The 23873-nt window shown below is 36.1% G+C and overlaps 1 protein-coding gene across 11 annotated transcripts in view; it reads left to right on the top strand.

Annotated features, from left to right (window-relative positions):
- The window catches only part of brf1b (BRF1 general transcription factor IIIB subunit b), a 198941-nt gene that overhangs the window by 118111 nt on the left and 56957 nt on the right, over positions 1-23873 (top strand). For all 11 annotated transcript variants that reach the window (XR_012395401.1, XR_012395399.1, XR_012395404.1 and 8 more), the window contains 5 exon segments: positions 4512-4605; positions 4931-5057; positions 6748-6787; positions 7246-7341; positions 10256-10540. Coding sequence is in view for 3 of the 11 variants with exons in the window: in XM_068215387.2 (XP_068071488.1) it covers positions 4512-4605; positions 4931-5057; positions 6748-6787; positions 7246-7341; positions 10256-10540 (642 nt within the window). In the remaining 8 variants the exon portion in view is untranslated.

Here is a 23873-nt window from a genome sequence, read left to right on the forward strand (position 1 = left end):
CGTTTTTTAACTTGGTATTTAACAAATAAATCTCTGTATATATATTTTTTTATAAAATTTTCAAATTATTTAGATCTTGGTTAATCAGAACTAATTAGAGAATATAAATCCTTTTCACTGGATTTTGGTTCGAGCCTCAGCTGGCTCAGTTTCTGTTTGCATGTTCTCCCTGCGTTTGTGGGGGTTTTCTCCGGGTGCTCCAGTTTCCCTCACAGTCCAAAGACATGCAGTACAGGTGAATTGGGTAAGCTAAATTGTCCATAGTGTATGAGTGTGATTGAGTTAGTATGGGTGTTCCCAGTGATGGGTTGCAGCTGGAATGGCATCCGCTGTGTTAAACATGTGCTGGATAAGTTGGTGGTTCATTCCGCTGTGGCAACCCCGGATTAATAAAAGGACTAAGCCGAAAAGAAAATGAATGAATGAATTGAACACCTTTTTCACTTTTCCGTGTTTCTCAGTAGCGGAAGTCATCATAGTTGGAAAAACCTAAAGCACAGTGAATGGGAGAATACAGTAAATCATTTTTTTACAATCTTATTTGCTGAAATAATGAAATAAAAACTCCACAATGGTGTTATAAAGACTTTCAGAAAAAGGAACAAAATAACGTGAGAATGATGATGAAAGCCAGAGAAGAGAATAACGTCAGATTTACTGTCTCATAGACGCTGCATTAGAAACCCCTCGCACATGCGGTAATTAGTTTTTTATTATTTAAAGCAAAGATGATATACTTCATACATAAATACATTAAATGTTCATTTGTTTTTAAAAAAATGTAAATATTAAAAACTTTAAAGGATTTAAGATGCTGATGACCGCTAAAGCGTCATAACAGGCTTGTGAAAAGGGTCCGTTACAAATGTGTCTAAATGAGCTATAGCTGCCTGCTAGCATTTTGCTTAGATGGGCTTTTCTTTAGGATAAATGCTTAATACTTCATTACCTGCAACTTATTTGTGTTCTGACCACTTTTGCTTAGTTGTATACTATATCAATAAAGTGTTTAGACTTTTAAAAACACTGTTGTAACACATGGAGTGACTAAACATTGCCATTTTTTACAAGAGGAAAACGCAAATGACTTCCAAAAACTTTAAATATAGTCTGTGTTGTTATTAAATGCAAGGCTATTTATGAAATCCAGGCATAACACTGTATGGCTATGTGTAGATGACTGTTCTAGAGCCTACAGCTAATCAATCTGTCAGATTCTGCAGTGCATTCAAGTTCTAATGAAAATTATAAATAATAAATGATCTTAAGTAAAACAAAATCATTTACAGAAATGGTATATAAGTATATAAATTTACTCAACTGGGAAACGTTGGCAACTTGAATGGTTTGTGAGCACAATTAAATGCACACAGCATGCCATATTATCTGATAATTGCAGGAAATAATCCCAAAAGCCAATTGACTGTGTAAAGCCACATAAAACAAAACAAAAAACAATGTATATGCTGAGTTCAGCGACTAATCAGCCGGAATCAGCTGAGGTGACATGACGGCAACCAGCGAGACTTAGGCCTAATCCCAATTCTACCCCTTAGCCCTTCCCCTTACCTTCCCAAGGGGAAGGGGTAGATAGCCCTTCGAACAGAGATTTATCAGGACCACACTCCAAACTAAGGGGTATGAAAAATTTCTAGAATACACCAGCTACAACAGCAGTATAGCTGCACCCGGAAGTCAGGAGATCAATAAATTTGTATTTTTGTCATTATTCCGAGTTTTTACAACAAACAAGCACATGTTTTAATACTTTCATAACCACATTCGTGTTTTACCGGCATGCTTTAAAAAAAAAGAGCTAAAATAAAAACTGCTAAATTTCAAAAATAGAATTGGCATTGAGCCTTAGCTGTCACTCAAGTGGCCACGCCCTTAATTATGTTGACTTAATAAAACCTAATATAAAGGAAATGGATGAGTTATAAAAAAAATCACTCCCCTCACATTTGTCATGAAGGGTAATATTAGCTATATACACCAACATCGTTTTTTGATTCAGGCTGTAAACACCTTTTTTCTATTATGGAGCCAGGACTAGCAAAATTTCTGTGAATTGCGGTTTCAGTTACTGTAGAGCGGAAGGTTGCCGCTTGATTGAGACCTGTAGGCTTCTTTGCTTATTATTGCATTAACAAAACTATCTTCTAAAAATATCTTTCAAATTTCCTTTTAGTGTTTTTCACAGAAGAAAGAAAATCACACAGATTTAGAACGTCATAGCAGTGTGTTCATTTTTCAGCTAACTATCCCTTTAAACTTTCGTTTTTCGTTTGTTTGGGATTAACTTCTAAGGCATCAAAAGATTCACTAGATGCCTTCTTTGTCAGCTGAAAATGAAAATAGCCTACGCGTTTTTCAGTCTTCGTTTCTGCGCATCTGTCAGATCATAAAGCAAATCCCTTAATGTGCTAAAAGTTTGACATGAGAACTGGAGCAGCGAGTTCCACAGCAAGGATAAAAACAAGATCACTGCAAGTGCTTTAGCAGCACACAGTTCTTGATGCCCTCGATCTTAAGCAGAGCAGGTTGGTCTCTGCACTCTGTCGTCAGCAAGATGCCCTCACTACTCAGGAATAGAAGACTGAATTCCTGCATGCATTTCTCTCTCTCTCTCTCTCTCTCTCTCTCTCTCTCTCTCTCTCTCTCTCTCTCTCTCTCTCTCACTGTCTCACTTTCCCCATCCAACATCCGCTGCTGCAATATCTGAATAATTAATAATTCATCATTAATCATTCACAGTGTTCAGGGGAATATGGTAAGTTTAAATGTCAGTTTTCTGTATTGAGGTTGATTGTTTTATAACGAGGGGAGTAAACAACTGCACTTCACCTTCAAAGTGTTAACATTGCAAAAACAAGGATCAAGATACAAGCAAAAATGAAAAATAATGGGTGTCAGTCACAGGGTATATGCATTGTTCCTGCAAACGTTTAAACAAAATTGATGATCCATCAGTAAGTTTGTACTACATTTTTGTTTAGTTTACGATTCAAGTTAGTGTGTGTGTATATATATATATATATATATATATATATATATATATATATATATATATATATATATATATATATATATATATATATATATATATATATATATATAAATATGTCTAACTTTAATGTTTCAGACCATCAAACAAATTGAAACATTAGTCACAAATAACACAATTGAACACATCATTCAGTTTTGAAATGAAGGTGAAGGTTTTTATTATTAAGGGAAAATGAAATTAACCCATTTTTCGATTTTCGAACTTGCAATAAGTCTGTCACAATGCAGTGGAAGAATTTTTGCCCACTCATCTTTGCAGAATTTTTGGAATTCAGCCACACCGGAGGGTTTTCAAGCATGAACCACATTTATAAGGTTATGCCACATTATCTCAATAAGATTTAGATCAGGTCTTTGACTAGGCCACTCCAAAGTCTTCATTTTGTTTTTCTTCAGCCATTCAGAAGTGGACTTGCTTTGTATCACTGTCCTGCTGCAGAAGGTCACTTAAGCTTGAGGTCACAGACAGATGGCCGGACATTTTCCACATTCTCCTCTGTTCTATGTTTTTGCCATTTATGGATAATGGCTTTAGAAATAGGTTCATAGATTGATAGACCCTTTTACAGACTGGTAGATCTCAATTATTTTCTTTCTCGTTTGTTTTTGGGTTTCTTTGGATCTCGGCAAGTCTGGCTTTTGAGGATCTTTTGGTCTACTTCACTTTTTCTGGCAGGTCCTATTTACATGTTTTTTTGATTGTGAACAGGTGTGGCAGTAATCAGGCATGGTTGTTGATAGAGAATTTGAACTCAGGTGTGATATATAATGTGAAATATAATTTTTTTTTATATGTGTTCATTTTGCATCTTCAAGATAATCCATCTATTATTTTTCAAAAATACTTATGAAATCGTTTTTAAAAATTAACGCAAATAATTAAGTTATCTCTAAAAATAATGTTTGTATGTGTATCTAAAGATTTTGTCTTGAAAATATTAACTAAATATTGACTAAAAGACTCTCATTGTTGCCTATTTTTGACCATCTCTGCCTTTGAAATCAAACAGCCTCAATTATCATGAAATAATTCAGTCTATAATAACAACACATCTGTTATAAAAAATGATGCATCGGTTATAAGTATGAAAAAAATGGATGGTCTAACAAGAAACTGCTTAATATATTGGATGAACCTTTAGGATAACAGTGGATTAAAGATATATAAGAAAGATTGGCTTGTTTTGCTGTTTCTTAAACAAAACTCTGCAGCATTATTTATATAACGTCTGCTAAACGGGCTACTGTATTGCACAACACACCTCAGTATCTGCAGAGATTGTTTTTTACAAATGCTCCATTACATTAGAAATGCACTTTCAACACTTTTGTGTGGCACGTACATTGTATAGTAGCACAGTGGTGAAATGTCAAACAAATTGAGAACAATACGGTTCAGGGACGAAACATTTATCCTCATTTTCTATCCCTTGTTCCCCCAGCTCTGCTCGTGGCGGCTCGCATGCATGAATTCCGGCGCACGGTGAAGGAGGTCATATCTGTTGTAAAGGTGTGCGAGGCTACACTGAGAAAAAGGTGAATGTCACAGCTGATCTAAGCAGATTTTCAGGGAAATTATATTCTGCAGTCACCCAAAAACAAGCCGTGACTGTACTAATGTTTGATAGCTAAGGTTTTAATGCCTCACATATTGTTTTTTCACAATTAAACTAATGATATCACTATTAAACAGTAGCTCATATGGTATAAGTCCATGTTGCGTATTTGTACTGACAGTATTGAAAATAATACAGGTATAGAACTTTAAAACCATGCATATTTAAAGCTCATTTGATAGGTTATATTTGATTGTACTGTACTGTAACATGTTACCAAATGTTTCCTCTGCTTTGATGCTCAGACTGACAGAGTTTGAGGAGACACCCACCAGTTCCCTGACAATTGATGAGTTCATGCGAGTAGACCTTGAAAAAGAATGTGATCCTCCATCTTTTGTTGCAGGACAGAAAAAAGTCAAGATGCAGCAGGTACTCATATGGGACACTAGTGTGTGTGTGTTGTTTTTTATTAAATAAATACTTGTTTTGAGTGAGGATACATCCAATTGATAAAACATAATCAAATGAACATTTTAAAGTGCCACATTATGTAGTTTTAAAGATTGCTTATTTTATAAAATTTTTTCCAAAGTATTTACAGTATGTATATATCCATCATGGTTAAAAACACTTTCATTTTCTTATATCATACATCTCAGTTTTTCATTTTTCTCAATGCTAGTACATCCACAACTGTCCTGTCTGAATAGAAACTCTATTAGAATGTTCTTTATGCCCATTAGAATGTATATTTTATTTATAAGCTCTATACAAGGGGTGCACAAACTCAGTCCTGTACGGCCAGTGTCCTGCAAAGTTTAGTTCCCACCCCAATCAGACATACCTGGGCTAGCTAATTAAGCTCTAAATGGGCTTTTTAGAGACTTCTGTCTAGGTGTGTTGAGGCAAGTTGGAGCTACAATCTGCAGGACACCTGCTCTCCAGGACCTGTATGATATATTGTATGATTATTAATAGCATGAATGAAATGAATCAATCTATACCACATGACCTACCTGGATCCGTTTCTTCACTTCATTTCTATTCATAAATCTTCATAAATGGCCTTATTAAATTATCAAACTTATTTCAGAATCATGTGTGAAGTTTTACATCATCTGGATACTTTCCACCTATTGTTTTTCCAATACTATGCATTTGGATAGACAGATTGACATACTGTCTGAAATAGTTTGTTTAGGATCTGGTTTCTTTAAACCCCTCTTTTCTCTGACTCTCTGTTTTGATTGGTCAGATCATGGTCCAGTCCATTGTTATCTGTTGATCACTTTCAGCTTGTGCCACAATCCAAGCATCCAATTTCAGCTCTACAGGCTTTCTTACACTTGAAAACACAGCAATCAGTAACTGGTGTCCATTTTACCATGTTATTTTGAGTATCCTCATCATTTAGATGTGTGTAAAAATATATTTGTCAACAGCTTAAACCAAACTCTTCCTGGCCTCAGCCTGAACTACAAGTCAAATGTTGGTTCCCGGGTTGCCAGTGAGATCATAGACTACCATTAAACACATTTTTCCAAACCTTCCTAGGATTGTGCTGAAAGTGTAGCTGAAATTACAGGCAACTTCTTTCCGTAGGTTCAAATTAGAATCAGTTCCTTTGGTAGCCATTCACACAGAATGGGTCTTTGCATGTGAGATGCAACGCTCAGGAATGGTTTTTAAAAAGTGTCTTCTCTGCTGTGTTGCTGTCAAATAAAACAGTTGCTTTGGAACTGACATTGATGAGCAGCTCTGCATGTAAAAATCACTTTTAACTTGACGTGGTGTCAAAAACATGGCGCTCATGTGTGAGGAGCTGCAAAACAGATGAGGCACCAGCATAATGATCATGAACATCCATCAAGTATGTTTACCTAAATAAAACAAAGAACACATTCCGTGTGAATGGCCTCTTACAGTGCATGTTTTACATCCAGAAACAGCTACATTACACACTACTAGAAAGGTAATTTTCAAAAAAGCATAATAGGGGCACTTTGAAATATGCTAACCATTAAACTGTATTGTATGCGTGAATGAAATTATATAAAGGCATACAGCCATATGATACTCTGGATAAGTGGTTCTCTTAATTAAAATGTCGTTGTTTCAGCTGGAGCAGGAGTTGGTCAAGAAACTTGAGGAATATCAAGGTTAGTCTGTCCTCCTGGAATAAGATATCGATTCTCTCTATTGACTCAACAAGCCATCTTAATGCTCTCCGTTGTGTGTTTTCTCAGCTACTCTAAACACTTCAAGAATTTTTTCAACAATCATGAATAGCAAATAGTTTTTTTTGAGCCTTCACCTTACCATGAACAGCTGTTTTTGTGAATTTTCTCCCTGTTTTAGGGCAATATGTCATTATTTGAAGGTCCATTAGCATATTGTATGTAATCTTAATCTTACACTGAACACATGGAGTTCATGTTGCATGCTAAATATCTGTCCATAGCAAAGACCCAACTGTCAGTCAGAGATGTCAACATTGTGTGTGGTTCTGTGTGTGTGTGTGTGTGTGTGTGTGTGTGTGTGTGTGTGTGTGTGTGTGTGTGTGTGTGTGTGCGTGTGTGCGTGCGTGCGTGCGTGCGTGCGTGTGTATGTTCTTCAGGTGAGATCGACTCATACCGCGATGAGATTGAGACACAGTTGGCAGGAAGCAGCAGAACCAAAATGAAAGGGATTTATGCCTCCTACGCAAGAGAAGGTAGATCAGATCAATTGCTCTGCATGTGTATTTAAAACATTCAGGCTCATCTGAGCACAATGCGCTCATCATATCTGTTCTTAATAAAGATTTTTTTATGCTGATGCAAGTGTCAATACACCAGTACTGATTTGGATTCAACGATCACACTTTACAGTAAGATTCCATTGGTTAATGTAAGTTATTGTATTCTCTAACATGAACTAAGAATAAACAATATGTCAGGGTTGGTGAGGGGAAATGGGGAAAAAGGAGCGAGGACTCAAGTGCAGGAAAATGGGTATTTATTAAATAATAAAAATAAAATAAAATGCAAAATAAACTACCCCGAGGGGGAAAACATTAACAAAACAAATACATACACATACAAACAGGACTGGGCAGACTGGCAAGGATAAGGACTGGAAACACGACAGGACAAGACTTCAAACAACAACATGTGATGACGAACTGGCACAGGACAGCAAATGTGAGGGGTATATAAACTGTAGAAAATTAACACACAAACAGGTGAACACAATTAACTAATAATGGGTTAACAAGGAGGGTGGGACAAGACAATAGACGGTAGAGCGCATGACACAGAGAGACAACACAAGCCATGCGCTCACTTAGCAGGACAAGAACATGCAGCCAACGAGAGAACTCATTAACCGCATGTTCATGACAACAAACACAACACTGAAGCACACGACAAAAGCACGTGACCACAATGTAAATACCGAGCCACGTGCTTTGACAAGAGACGCAAGACACGAGCACACGATAGATAAACACCTTACCGTGCGGTCACACATAAGCAACGCGCATGCTTCATCTCACCGCCAACCAAAACTGAAACCAACTAGACGGAGGCGCCGAGAATAAAGCAGCGCGCTGCTGACAGAACAAACACAAACACGAGTACAAGAGCGCGCGCGTCTGAGGGACGCAGAGCGTGCACGGCCACATGAAGCGGCAGCGCGCACACTCTGCGTACACCCATGACGGGGCGCGCGCACATAGAGACAGAAACAGGACCAGACATGGGTAGTGTGAGAGCTCTGCCACCAAAACAAGAATTAGCAAGACCAGAGTGGCAGAACCCTGACACAATACTTATACAGCATTTATTAATCATAGTTAATAATAATGTCAACATTTACTTATGTATTATAATTAATTCTTTTTAAAGGACCTTTCTCAGCAGGTTGTTTTCCCACCTCTAGTTTGAAAAAAGTTTGGAAAGAGTCCAGCTTTGTTTAGAGGAGCAAATAGCATAGAATCACCAAGTGGCGACACTCTAGTTCGATTTGGGAAACAGCCACTAGATGGCGCGACGGCCATTTTGGAATGGAAATTCCAATAGAACAACAGCATATTATACGTCTGTAAAATAAACTATTAAAAGTGCTGATGATTTTAATAGCAAGTGTTGTATTGTCTTCTTTCAGGTTGTATCTCAGCTTTAATGCTCTTTTTAAACAAATAAATAAAAACAAAGCAGCTGCTTGCCATCGTGACATAAGATCCAATGGACAGCCGACCGCTTTCACTCCAAAATGGCAGAATCCAGGGCTGGTGCCGGGCGCTGCTGTTGCAATGGAACGTTCTATTGAGTGTCGCCTCTTGGTCATTCTAAGCTCTTTGGTAGGAGTATCCAGCAGCGAAAAAGGGTATGGTTTGCATGAAAAGGGGAGTTTCGTCAACACAGTTGCATCTCGTTAACAATAGAGCGCTCTGATTGGTTCAAACCAAATCTTTCTCACGAAATAATGCTGAAAACTCAATGACGTCACTTTAGATAGAGACAGCCAATCTCCACACTGGAATTTACACAATGATCTCATTGCTTCAAAATTTCTTTTCAAACGGAAAGAAGAAATTTGCTCAAAACAACGCAAAAACCACCAATTTTCTCTTTTTAGTGAAATACATGTATCCTTATAGTGTTTTTAGCCACCTAAAACATTTATATATTTTATCTAAAAAAATGTGTTTTGGTGTTTTGTGACCCTTGACCGTTAGTTTATGTACTGTAAGTTAACGAGCTGACAATGAACAACTCTATTTTCATTAACTAACTGTGCATTCACACCGAAAGTGGTGAGACCATGCAAGATCGCTCTGGCCACCCTGGCGACAACGCTGTTTGCCTTCAGCTCCAGCGGCGAGAGCGTCAAAATTCGATACATTGATCTCGTATTTAAAGGGGCCATTGCAGCATGTCAGTTACATTCCTGCATAAAACATGCTTTATAGCGTGAAAATGTTGCACACTTCTTATTGAATTCATTTAACAATGGAAGATCAAGTTGCATGTGGTGTGGCTTTGTTTGCTCCACTTAATTATCAAATGTTTCCATATGTCTGATATATTCTGAAGCAGCCATACTGTTTTGTACTGTTGTATGAGATTCCCGCATTTTAAAGAAAAAAATATATAACGGTAATGCACATCAGTAACTTACCACTAACTTTTCCAAATGTTTGTTCCTGTAAGGAAACATTGTAAATAATTGGAAATCTGGGGACCACAATAATCAAAGCCTTGAGAACAACTGTTATCAGAACCAAAGTTCACAGGTCTGTGTTCTCTGAACTCCTCTCAAGCGGTGGACTTCTACATTCTGATTGCTTGCCGCTGAACCACGTCATATCTCATTACCATAAAGTTGACTTGATTTCAACTCTCCTCGACGCTCCAACTGGCAAAGACGCACCGCGCTGCTCCTCGCCGCTTATCACCGCCAGCTCTCATTGAAAATTAATGACTTCCGGCTACTTTGACACTCTTGCCGCTTTCGGTGTGAATGTACGGTGGCATTATAAAAAAGAAATAATTTCTGTATTAAATGTATAGATCATTAATTCCAATCAGTAAGAACATTAACTAATAGAACCTTATTCCAAAGTTTTACTTTCTTTATTTCAGATGATGACTCTTTGTCTTTGGCCTCTGGATTGGCTGGAGATGAAGATGCAGAGGATGAGGAAATGGAGGCAGCAGCTAAACATCTTAACCAAGAGTTCATAAGTCAGGTGCTTAACCGAAGAGACCAGGGAGGAAAGAAGGATTTAGATGGAAGAAAGAACACAGTCCCGCTTCCTAATCAGTCCAAACATGTGCCCCTGACTGCCCTCCTCGGCCCTCTGCCCAGTGCTGCCAGCCTTGGTTTAACAGACTCCATTAGACAATGCATCACAGAGACAACAAATGGTGAGTGTGCCACTTAATGGTGCTTTACAAATTCAGCATGACTTGGTTTGCTTCTTCAATGCAGTTTAGCTCTGAATTAAAGTGGGTGGGATTGTAGACATGTCGTTATAGTTGCAATGCCATAACTGCCACGACGTCATCATAAACACAAGCTGAGCTTATTGTGCTTTTTGTTCTGCATTGCCCCAATTAAGTTCTCGCTGGATCTGCTCATTGACAAACAACCAAAAGTATAATTGTGTTTAGTCTGTTTTCTACAACACTGCCATGTTATGGTGCACACATTCAATGATTGTTTATTGGCTCATTAGAAGATTTGAAAGAGTCTGAGTATTTTCCATTGTGCTTACTCTGGGTATCAGTACGTCTTAACATTATTTTCAACGTCAGAAATACATTGTTCCACTGTTCATTCTTGTGAATCCTTTCATGTAATTAAATAACACCATCAATTCTCTTATAAAGTATTATGGCTTTCATCATATCCTAAATGTTTTTTCCACCCCAAGTTGCTACTTTGTCTTCTTCGTCAGGGCCATTTTCAACAGCTGCTAATATCTTCACCGCCCCCCAACACCCTACCCCCTACTAGGAGTCCAATGTTTCAGATGCTTCATACCCAGCATATGTTTTACACAGTGGATGCCCTTCCCGCCGCAACCTAACACTGGCAAACATCCATACCCTCTTTCATTCACACACATACATGTACATTACGGCTAATTTAGCTTATTCAATTCACCTACAGTGACATTCTTGCTGTGAGGCAATCGTGCTACCCACTGCGGCACCATGACGTCCAGTCCTATGTTTCATTTAATTTGAAATGTAATATTGGTTCTTATTGTAGGCTTAAATGCAGTCTAGCAGCAGAAAAAAAAGTTGCAAACCACTTAGCACCTTGATTTAACCGGAAATTTCCAGCTGTGCGGGTTTGGTCTCTTATGTCACAAACATAAGGACGCAGGATGTGACGTTTCTCTTTGGCCAGTCAGAATCCTAAAGGATTTAGTATTGGTAATAATTATACCATACCGTGCAGTGGAAAAGCACCATTACTCAGCTCAGCATAATGTTCTATTTGGCTGAATGAGGTGTTTGTTATAGCACACTCTATGTTTCTTTGCTGTTTTATATGATAAAATGTGTACTTGTGCTGTTGAAACTAAAACAATCTAAAACATTTTCCTGGAATGCTTTTATTTGTGGTAAAATTTGTGTTAAAGTCGGGCTGAAACTGAAGTTGTGGCTGTCTTTTCCCCTGGTTTGACATATCCTAGCAAAAGGACTTTATTTTGTTCATCAGGAATTGATTGGATTGTTGTCGTTCGCTGTTGCTGTGATCTTAATGAAGTCACAGGTTTTGCCACCCTAGTGCCAATAAACACATCAACATAAAAGAGATTTTATTGAAGAAGGAGGGGAATTTATTTCAATGAAGTTTATGGGGCACATGAATTTAATAAAATAAAAGATGTGCATGGAAAAGTCATTTATAATAAATATAAAACAATAGTAAAAAGAGAATTGTTAAACTTCTGCAAAAGCAAGTCATTAAATATTCGGACAGATAGTTTTTACATTTATATAGTTTTCATGAGTTGTTTGACTGAATAAGAAAGATGCATATTTGCCGTGCTGTCTGTGGAGAGAGAACTGAGCTCAGAAAGACACCTTAACTTGTGTTATGCCATTTGTCGTGAGGCAGAGAGATAGTGGCCTGAGCGCAGTCTCTAGCCCGGTCTCAGAACACACCCCCCCCTCTGATTTAAATAGGAAATTGGTTTAATAGTGTGGAGCCGAAATGGTGGAGGGATGTTGAAATCGAGAGATAATGGATGTTGTTATTTGTAGGGGTTTGGTCTTATGCTGATTGGATAATGATTATCAATGATTAAATAGCCTCATCAAAACATCTGCGCATGCTCCTCCCAAAGTTTGTTCATAAAACGTCACTTAGAAATATAGAGTTCTGAAAATAATAACACACACCTGGCCATGGAACAGCTTAGAAGCCAATTGTCCAATTACTTTTGGACCCTTAACAAGTGGGAGGCACATGCAAACTGTTGTAATTCCTACAGCATTCGCCTGATTTGGATGTAAGTACCCTCAAATTAAAGCTGACAGTCTAGAGTCAAAGCACATCGTTTCATTTCAAATCGATTGTGTTGGTGTAACAAAATTTTGTCAAAATTAAAATATCTATGGACCTACTGTAACAGTACAAAATCTCTATTTAATTGATTCATTCTAGGAACAGAGTTTGTAGATTAGACAGCTTTCAGCTGAGACACGAATAAAACTTTATTCTAATAATCCCAAAAAGCGTTGTGGTTAGTTTTTTTATCAAGTAATTCAAAGTTAGCTGCATAAGCTATAAAGGCGCTATATAGGCACCTCGGCTCAAACAAGTGATTGCAGGTTAACAGAGCTACACACTGACAGTCTTTTTTAAAGTTTCAGCCTAAAAGGTCTATGACTCTTAATGATTTATCCTTTCCAAGAACCATCTGTTATTATACAAATAAATAGCACAAAATAAGATATCAATTTAAATGCTATATATCTCTAATTTTAGTGTGATTTAGAAGTTTTAAGTAAGATTACATTAATATATCTAAATTGAAATGCTTTTTTTTTGTTGCCTTTCAACCACTGCTTTAGATGGAATCCACACATCTGTTGGGATCTCTTTTGAGGGCGTCCCGGTGGTGCAGTGGGTAACACGATCGCCTCAAACAAAAAGGTCCCTGGTTTGAGCCCCAGCTGGGTCAGTTGGCATTTCTGTGTGAAGTGTGCATGTTCTCCCCGTGTTGGCGTGGGTTTTCTCCGTGGGCTCCGAATTGAATAAGCTAAATTGGCCATAGTGTGTGATTGTATGGGTGTTTCCCAGTGTTGGGTTGCGGCTGGAAAGGCATCCGCTGTGTAAAACATATTCTTGATAAATTGGCAGTTCATTCCACTATGCCGACCCCTGATTAATAAAGGGACAAAGCCAAAAAGAAAATGAATGAAGGATTTCACATGAAAATATGTGCAGTTGTTTTAAGTGAAGTTTATTTATAAACAAATTTCGAGAGGATCACGTGCTTATGATTGTTCACAGCTGTTCCAACTTTAGCTAATGACTGATTATCCTATCAGACGATCCTTAACTTACTATAAATAACCAGACTTTTCTCATCTCAATATCTTCGTCTTGAAGAAACCCCCCCACCCAACCCTACTTTCCCTCCTTTCAAACGGGCGTCACGGTGGCCAGCGATTAGCGCTGTTGCTTCACAGCAAGAATGCCCCTGGTTTAATTCCTTTCCAAACCAGACGGCATTTCTGTGCGGAGTTTGCTCGTTCTCCCCGTGGTCGCGTGGGTTTTCCCCGGGTCCTCCGGTTTCCTCCCACAGTTCAAAAACAAGCACTCTAAACAATTAATCCAAATACTTTAGCTAAACTCTGAGTACACCTTTTCCATATCTGACACTTAGCTACAACAAGCAAGAGGGGGAGTCATCGAGATCTACCTGAGCTCAAACTCCCCTCTCGCCTTGCAACGGGAGGGAGCCCAGGGCTCGAGGATCTTATAAGCTCAGGGCTCTCTCCCGGGACAGCACGCCAAACTAGCTTTATTATCAATCATCAGCTAAGTGTGAACTCTTGAAATATGTGTTAACTAGAGAATACCGTCCTGTTGCTTCTCCACTATTGGGCCGAACAGTTTCATTTCGTGCCATGCATGACGGAGTGAGCTTGGATACGGTTTCAATTTGCACTGTGGTGTTGATAAAGGAGCTCTCTGGAATGTGTTACAAATACATCAGTCATTGCATTGGTAATGCAAGTTTAATGTAAACAGCGAAATGGACAAAGATCAGATATTTCTGTTGTGAGTACTTATTTTTTCTGATATTTTCTTCATTGAATAACTAAAAAATAATTACATAAATAGTGCGGTTCTGCTTAGCCAGCTGTGAAGAAACTGGCAACCAGGCAACAGAGTGATGACATCACGCACACACATGCTTTTTCAGTTCAGAATAGTTCAGCACGATAGCATAACCTCGCATAAAATTCTGCGCCAAGAACAGTTTGTAATTGTGCCAGGCTCACGAAATACAACTGGAACCATACCTGACTGTTCTTGACAGGTCAGCATGATAGCAAATAGTAGTTCTAATTTACTGAAAAACCTGAGAATGTAAGATTTCTAGACCTGAAAAATTTACTGCAGTTACTAAAATCTGAAAATACCAGGAAATCTTGGACGAAGTGCAAATGAAAATTCAGAGAAGTGGGAATCCGTTATCATTATTGGAAGCTGACCATGGTTCATTCATTCATTCATTCATTTTCTTTCGGTTTAAGCTGCAGTCACACTAGAGTTTTAGCTTGTGTAATTCTGTCATACGGTGCTGCCAAAAGAGTAGGAGTTAATCAAGTCGATTATACATTAAAGAAAGCTAATGATTGTCCAGAGAGGTCATGTTTTGAACCTCGATTGGTCTCATGCAATCATGTAATGCGATTTTGCAGGTCAGAGTTTAATAAGCTTGAACTTTCCAATGCAGCGAACTGGGCAACTTGCTGCACGACCTTGCGTTTCCGGTCTGTCACATTCGCATGCGTATGAATGGGAATAAGTCTATGGGAGAAAAGTGCAGTGTAAAAAGCATATATTTTACATAGCGGATGCCCTTCTAGCTGCAACCCAACACCGGAAAAACACCCATACACATTCATTCACATACACTACCGCAAATTTTGTTTATTCAATTCACCTATAGCACATGTCTTTGAACTGTGGGGGAAACCGGAAAACCCGGAGGAAACCCACATGAACATGGGAGAACATGCAATCTCCACACAGTAATGCCAACTGACCCAGCCGGGACTCGAATCAGCAACCCTCTTGCTATGAGGTGATCTTGCTACCCACTGTGACACCCAAATTCAACATTATAAATTATTTATCCATACATAAATTGTTATTTTATTCACAAAAAGAAGAAAAGAAAATGCACCATCCATCTTTTTATCTTGACATCTTGGCAACTCCTAACTTACATGAAATGCTCACAGCAATAAGAAAATGGCAACATTTACATCAATAAATCCACAGCATACATTTCCTTTTTTTTAAGCTCATGAAGCTGTTTCTCAGAATAGTGAGGAAAAAGAATCAGTTTTTTTTATTTCATTCTGACTTAAATCTAAAGAAAATTAGAGCCCTTTGTTCCACCATGCCTAACAAATAAATAGAATTTGTTGTGATAATATTATTCACATGCTCTAATAATTCATATATATACATTACTGCACAGTACACCAAGCAGAAATTGTTCTTAAAGCTGCAGGTTTGCTTTGTTATACTGTAAGGTGTATGGAAGTGCAGTGGATGTTTAATCTTTAGGAAAGCTTTAACCCTTTGCTATTGTGAATGTCAGCATTTCGGTGGAGGGTCTGCCAGACATAATCACTTAGAGCTTTCTGAAATCCTTTTAAGACATTTAATAAGAGCTCCTCCAATCTGGCTGATTCATACTGTACTGCAGAGGAAAAGCCACAGATGTACTTTCTCATTAGAGTGTTTTTATGCTGATCTTCTTTCAGTTTATCGAGAGCATATGATTTCAGAGACGGGAAACGTATGGGGCTTTACTCGGAGGTTATTAGATGCTGCTGTGCTACTTTGCTTGCACAGATGACTGTATTTGGTATTTGAGAAGGTTCAGTTTAACAAAAACGGTGCTTATCCTACCGTTTCATTTATTTGATCAGAATGCAGTGATGTTTTGAAATATTATTAGAACTGCTTTGTCTTGAAGTAATTTAAAACAGAATTTATTCCTGTTGTGGCAAATGCTGAATATTCCAACATCATCATTACTTCAGTGTCTTTTATTATGACTTTATTTTCAGGAAACATTTAGTCAGTGTTGATAACAGTAGCTGTTAATGTTGTTGTGGTAAATATATTCACTTTTATAATTCTTTGATGAAAAGAAATTTCGAAAGAACACTTTAAAATGTTTTTCTATTTTCTACTGTACTACAAAGATCCAAACTATCATTTACTAGAGAAGAAAATCTTTGATTTTCAAGTTTTGTTTACTGTAAAAAAAAATAATTCTGACCCCACTGGAAACAAACTAATGTAATAGAATAATAACTAAACAAATTTGGAAGGTTTTGTCATTAAATAAGCCTTTTATTTTTGTCAAAAAAAAGAACTTATATCTCATATATTGTCTTATATTATCTCATATAAAACTTTTCAAGTAAGTGTATCTTGACTGAGGAATCGTATCAGGGTTTCCGCATTTCCGTTTTTCTTAAAATGTATTAAATGTCAAAATCAAAATTTTAGGCCTTGAAAAGTTTTATATCTACTGAAATATTGTGTTTTTGGTCTTAAATAATTTTATAACAGGTCTTAATTTTCCTTTGTTCATGTATAGCTGCCCAATCTGACCATTAACACCCATACAATAACAATACAACAATCCAGCTCAATACAACGTTTTACACAAAAAGGTCATTTTTAACTCTATCATAATGGTTTCATTATTTTCCTTACAATAACATTTATTTAAAATAGCTCTGTATTTACATGCTGAGGACACTGACCTGGACAGATTGTTGTGCATACATTTAGTTTATTCTTACATTCATTCATTCATTCATTCACCCATTCATTCATTCATTCATTCATTCATTCATTCATTCATTCATTCATTTTCTTTTTGGCTTAGTTCCTTTATTAATCTGGTGTCGCCACAGCGGAATGAACTGCCAACTTATCCAGCATATGTTTTATGCAGCGGATGGCCTTCATGCCACAACCCATCACTGGGAAACACCCAAACACACTTATTCACACACACACACACACACACACACTCATACATTATGGACAATTTTAGCTTACCCAATTCACCTGTGGGGGAAACCGGAGCACCCGGTGGAAACCCATGCAAACATAGGCAAAACATGCAAACTTTACACAGAATTTGACTCAGACGAGGCTCGAACCAGCAACCTTTTTGCTGTGAAGCGAACGTGCTACCCACTGCGCCACCGTGTCGCCAGATTTAGTTTATTATAGTTTTAAAACATTTGTCCATTTTTTACTTTATTTTATAGAACGTTTATGTTGGAAAAAAGTGTACGGATACAAGTAGAGCTTGCTGGTTTTTACACAATATTTGAAATTGTTTGCTAAAAAATATGTAAAATATTTTAGTTTTTCATTATTAATTTATTATTGTATTATTACATTGTTTTTAATTCTACATTTATTTTTGATAGGGCAAATAACAATCTTTTCCATCTTGAAAAATTCCTTAGCATTTAGCCCTTTATGAGTCTACATTTTTTATTCATAATAGTCTTTAAAATGTCTTAAAAAGTCTTAAATTTAACTTAGTAAAACCTGCAGAAACTCTGTGTATGATATTTATAAATAAGGAAACAATAAATGTAGTAAAATCAGTCCAGGTGAATGCTATTTTAATTGTTAAAGAACATTATTTATTTCTAATTTCATTAAGTCTTATCTCATATATTTTAACATTAGTTATTGCAGATAATATTAACATGGCCAGTTCTGTTTTATTTTATTTTATTTTATTTTTCTGCACCAGTTGCACAATAATTGGAGCACATGCAGTTAAGCGGTATTATTGATCAACAAAGCGTTGATAACACTGAGCGAGGCCTATTTTTGAAAACATGGTCAGGAAGCATTGATTGATGCGTCTGCCTGCAACAGATTACTTTATTTACAAAGAGCTTTAGATCACAGAAATTCATCACAGACAGCTCTGAAAATAAAATGTCACAGGATGCAACAGAATATCATCAGATCGGCCCAGCAGCACCTGCTCACTAGCTGAACTCGGCCTTTCCCTTATAACCTCTGACCTCGACCCCTGACTACTCCTTGACCTAGGTGTTCCCTGCAGCTCCAAGTGACCAGCAGTAGTGGTTTATCTGGACACAGCACTTGTTGGACCACACAGCTAAAAAGTGCATTTTAAAGATATGCTTAATATATTTCATAACTGTGATGCTCAGTAAAATGTACTTTTTGAATTTGACAACAGATTTCTAAATTTCTTTTCTCAAAAAGACACACATATGGAGATATTTAGAAGAATTGATATTAATTTAGAACAATTTTATTCTAAAAAAATTGCTTTGAATGTATCAGACATCAAATAAATACAGTGCTGAGCATACAGTTGAAGTCAGAATTATTAGCCCCCCTTTGATTTTTCTTTTTTCTTTTTTAAATATTTCCCAAATGATGTTTAACAGAGCAGAAAAATTTTCACAGTATGTCTGATAATATTTTTTCTTCTGGAGAAAGTCTTATTTGTTTTATTTTTGCTAGAATAAAAGCAGTTTTGAATTTTTTTTAAACACCATTTTGCGGTCAAAATTATCAGCCCCTTTCAGCTATATATTTTTTTTCGATACAGAACAAACCATTATTACACAATAACTTGCCTAATTACCCTAACCTGCCTAGTTAACCTAATTAACCTAGTTAAGCCTTTAAATGTCACTTTAAGCTGTATAGAAGTGTCTTCAAAGTCAACTATTATTTATTGTTATCATGGCAAAGATAAAATAAATCTATTATACTTAGAAATGTGTTGGAAAAAAATCCCCTCTCCGTTAAACAGAAATTGGGGGGAAAAATAAACAGGGGGGCTAATAATTCTGATTTCAACTAAGTACATCCCTAACAAGTCTATCTTTTAAATGAGTAATTTGTGCAAATACATTAGATTAGTTGATACTGAATTCAAATCTGGAGCTAATCCAACCAAAAACTTACGATAACTGTCCAAAAATGAGTATACCTAAATGTATATGTGGGGGAAAACATTATTTAAAATTTTAAAAATGGAAGAAAAATCAAGAGAAACTAAAATATTATGCAGAAATTTTGTAGTTTGTATTTTTTAACCAATATTTCTTTTGAATGTAAATTAATTATCTTTCTATTTCTAAAGATGTTCTTTGACCAAACTAATATTTTAACTAATAGAACTGTTTAATAATGTTCTGTTCAAAATATATGACCTATACTCACTGAGAAATGAATAAAAACATTGGTTTTCAAAATGCAGTTTTTATTTATGATGAGCACTGTATTTTTTGTGTTATGTGATGTAATTTCTTAATAATAATATATATACATATATTTTAAATTCTTTTAAATTTATTATTTAATATAAAAATATAAAAAGGCCCAAAATGTATTTGTAGAATTTATATGTTTTTTTGGCATTTTTTGGGTATTATTTGTAAACATGCTTTTTGCACTGAACGGGATCCTCCAGCCAGTGCTAGAAATCAGAGCCAAGCCTATTTTAATGCAGCCCAGACTGTCATCTGCTGTCTGGCCAGCTTTCTGTGGACATTTTGTGGCAGTTTGCTGATATATTTCTCTCGTCATCATTGTGCTTTTGCTGGAGAAGGTGATGATTCTGCAGCAGTGAAAGCTTCTTAGAGTCAGTCATAAAGACAGCTTTAGAGATGAATTTCACTTCTCACAACAATAAACATGGTGGACTATGAAGACCCAAGATGCTCTGCTGGTCACTCTGAATGCTGGTTTGTGAAGGTGTTTGTGTGTACTGAGAGATGAAGTAAACAATTAGTAAAAGACATTTTTATGCATGATATTTGTTTTGGGTTCTCTACTTGAACATGGCAAACTTAACAAAACAAACAAACAAATAAATAAGAAAATAATGTACATTAAAATGGAAAAGAGAAAATGCAAATACTTTCTACAGCTATAAAAAATAATGTTAAAACAGTATAATTAAACTATTTTGCTTTATTTATTTAAAAACTGTATGTTTTTTACTGTAATATTATGTCATTTTTACATTAATTGAATGTTTTATTTTAAAAAAATAGTATTTATTTCTCTTTTGCATTTTTCCAGGCACTGAAATAGAATGTTTTGTTTTGTTTGTTTCATGTTTTTTTAAATATAGTATCAGTAGGCATATTCCGATGTAGCATGGACTGAAATACAGACTCAGCGCATCTGCATTTTTAAAGTGCTGCAGTGTGCAGGTCTGCATAAATTGAGTGTTGTCTAAATACAGAACACATGAGACAGACAGAGACAAAGTGAGAGAGGCAGAAAGCGAGTGAGCTGGAATGTGTGTGTCTGTGTGTGTTTGTATGTGTGAGGTCTGGCAGATGCCTCTCTCACTCTGACAGGCTGTCGTTTCTGGAGCGTCTCACTCTTTCAGACTGTCTGTCTCTTCACTTCTCTGGGGATGCAAGAGATTCACTCTCTCATATTCACCGCAGTGAAGAGAGCGAAGGGCCAATTCCATTGCCTCCTCTCCATCAGTAGCTTTTGCTGCACGCAGGTCACTTTTAGATTTAACCCAGAAATTTCATTCAAGAAGCATGTAAGGGTTCCCACTTATTTAATCAATATATTTTTATAACGTATATTTTCCAGAAGATTGAGTGTTTTTGAACGGCCCTTTTATTTAATTTTATTTTATCCATTTATTTTCTTTTCGGTTTAGTACCTTTATTATTCTGGGGTCACCACAGAGGAATAAACGGCCAACTTACCCAGCATATGTTTTATGACAGTGGATGCCCTTCAAGCTGCAACCCATCACTGGGAAACATCCATACACTCTCGTTCACACAAATACACCACAAACAATTTAGCTTACCCAATTCACCTATACCACATGTCTTTGGATTTGTGGGGGAAACCAGAGCACACAGGGAGAACATGCGAACTCCACACAGAAATGGCAATCCAGCCGAGGTTCAAACCAGCGACCTTCTTGCATTGAGGTGATCATGCTACCCACCGTGCCACCATGATACTCTTTATTTTATTTTATTTTATTTTATTTTATTTTATTTTATTTTATTTTATTTTATTTTATTTTATTTTAAAAGTCTAATCCGAAGAAAAGTGAATTTTATTTTATTTTATTTTATTTTATTAAGACTAAGTCGAAGGAAAGTGAATTTAATTTAATTTAATTTAATTCAATTTAATTTAATTTAATTTAATTTAATTTAATTTAATTTAATTTAATTTAATTTAATTTAATTTAATTTGTGATTCCTAGTGATGGGTTGCAGCTGGAAGGGCATCCCCTGCGCATGAGTTGGCGGTTCATTCCACTGTGGCGACCCCAGATTAATAAAGGGACTAAGCCGAAAAGAAAATGAATTTTATTTATTTATTTTTTTTTTATTTTATTTTATTTTTAAGAGACTAAGCCAAAGGAAAATGAATTATATTTATTTATTTATTTATTTTTGACCATTTTAAGAGACTAAGCTGAAGGATAGTGAATTTTATTGTATTATTTTATTTTTGTTCATAGGGTTGCTGGGATTTAAAACAATATTTTCCACAGATAGGCGCAAAAATATAAACTCATAAATTTGTAAAGTTGGGTTATGATTTTTATTTTGTTTTGGATGGCCAGTTAGTGCTATTTTATATATTTTATTAATTATTTTTATTTGTTCGTAGGGTTGCTTGGATTTAAAAACAAGTATTCTCCACAGTTATGCATAAAATTTTAACTCGTGACATTTATAAAATTGCTTTAACCCAGAAAACTTCTTCAAGAAGCATGTACAGGTCCTAACCGTTATTACTTTATTTTATTTTATTTTATTTTATTTTATTTTATTTTATTTTATTTTATTTTATTTTATTTTATTTTATTTTATTTTATTTATAGCGTTGTGAGGAAGTATTTTCCATAGTCAGGCACAAAATATATCCTCGTTTTTAGTAAAACAAAAAAAAAAAGTGTTATGTTACAAGTTTCCTTCAAGAAGCATGTTAATTTTTTTTGTTTGTTTTGCTTTGTCTTGTCTTAGATTTCCAGTACATATTGCGTTTCATTTCATTTATTTATTTATTTTTAATAGGGTTGCTACGATTTAAGGATAAGTATTTTCCACAGTTATTCAAAAAATATAAACTCGTAAAATTTATAAAAATATTTTATTTGGTCCTACTTTATATTAAGTGGCTTTACTATGTAAATGCATCAATAAATAATGTAGGACTTACTGTGTTCATAATGGGTTACGGTTAAGTACATATTAGTTGAGGTCGCTTAATATAAAGTGGGATTTTACTTTACTTTATTTTATACCATTGCATTGTGTTTCATATACCTATACAAATATACATTGCATTTTTATACCCTTTACAAAAACAACTGAAGAGAGCAACTGGCCAATTCCACAACATCCTCTCCATCAATAGCATCTGTTTCACGCAGGTTCACTTCCCACCTTTTTTGCACACCAACTGCACACCAGTTTTAACCCAGAAATCTCCTTCAAGAAGCGTCTGAGGAACCCCGCTTATTTAATCAATATATATTTTGCAGAGTAGCGAGTGCAGTGAAATATAAATTTTATCTGATGATGATAAAGGGCTTTGGGAGTCCATTATCAATTTGTATTTTTGATTTTTTTGCTATTCAATATATTCCAACCCAATATAGGACCTCTCACCAGATCTTGGCTAATGCATTTGAGATTGACTCTGTGTGTGTAAGAGAGAGAGAGAGAGAGAGAAAATGAAAAGATGAAAATAAGGCAACGATTTTCCCCTGGGCTTGCTGTAGTTTTATGAACCTTGTCTGAACTTTGCCATTTCAAATGCCAGGCATTAGCCAACATGTCCACGATTGAGAGAAGAGCAGAGCTTCCCTCTTAGGAGAGACCGGCCTGTTCTTACAAAGCTTCCCAAGACACTCACTTTGATGCTCAAGCAGCTTTTTGCGTCCAAAATATTGAAGTCACTGATTTAGAGCTGAACTTCAAAAGAATCTCATTTTCCCTTGCATGGACACACATGTTTTTCATCTATTTTTCCAAGTGACTCTGAATCATCTATGAGCCACTGTTTCTGTTTTTGGAGTTGTAGAAACGAGCAGTTATAATACATTGACCCGTGATGCTCAATATGGGTCAAACGGTTTCTATGCAGTTTTTGAGGTTTCCTAATCCCTTCCCTTGTTACTTTTCATTGACGTGTAAGTTGAAATAGGCCTAAGATATTTGTAAAAAGGCAATTTACAGTGCATGTGACTCTATAGATTTAATTTCAATTAGCATGTGGCGCACTAATGAGTTTGTAATGAGCATACTAATGAGTTTCCTCTGCCCTGTATAGATTTATAACATGCAGTACACACATGATGCAGTCTTATTAGGGGAGCACAGATTATTTGTACCATAGTGGCTATCAGGGAAAAATGGTTTGTTTTTTTCACCATGCCAATATTGGTAG

Source organism: Danio rerio, chromosome 20, assembly GCF_049306965.1.
Source record: "Danio rerio strain Tuebingen ecotype United States chromosome 20, GRCz12tu, whole genome shotgun sequence".
NCBI classification, from domain to species: Eukaryota; Metazoa; Chordata; class Actinopteri; order Cypriniformes; family Danionidae; genus Danio; species Danio rerio.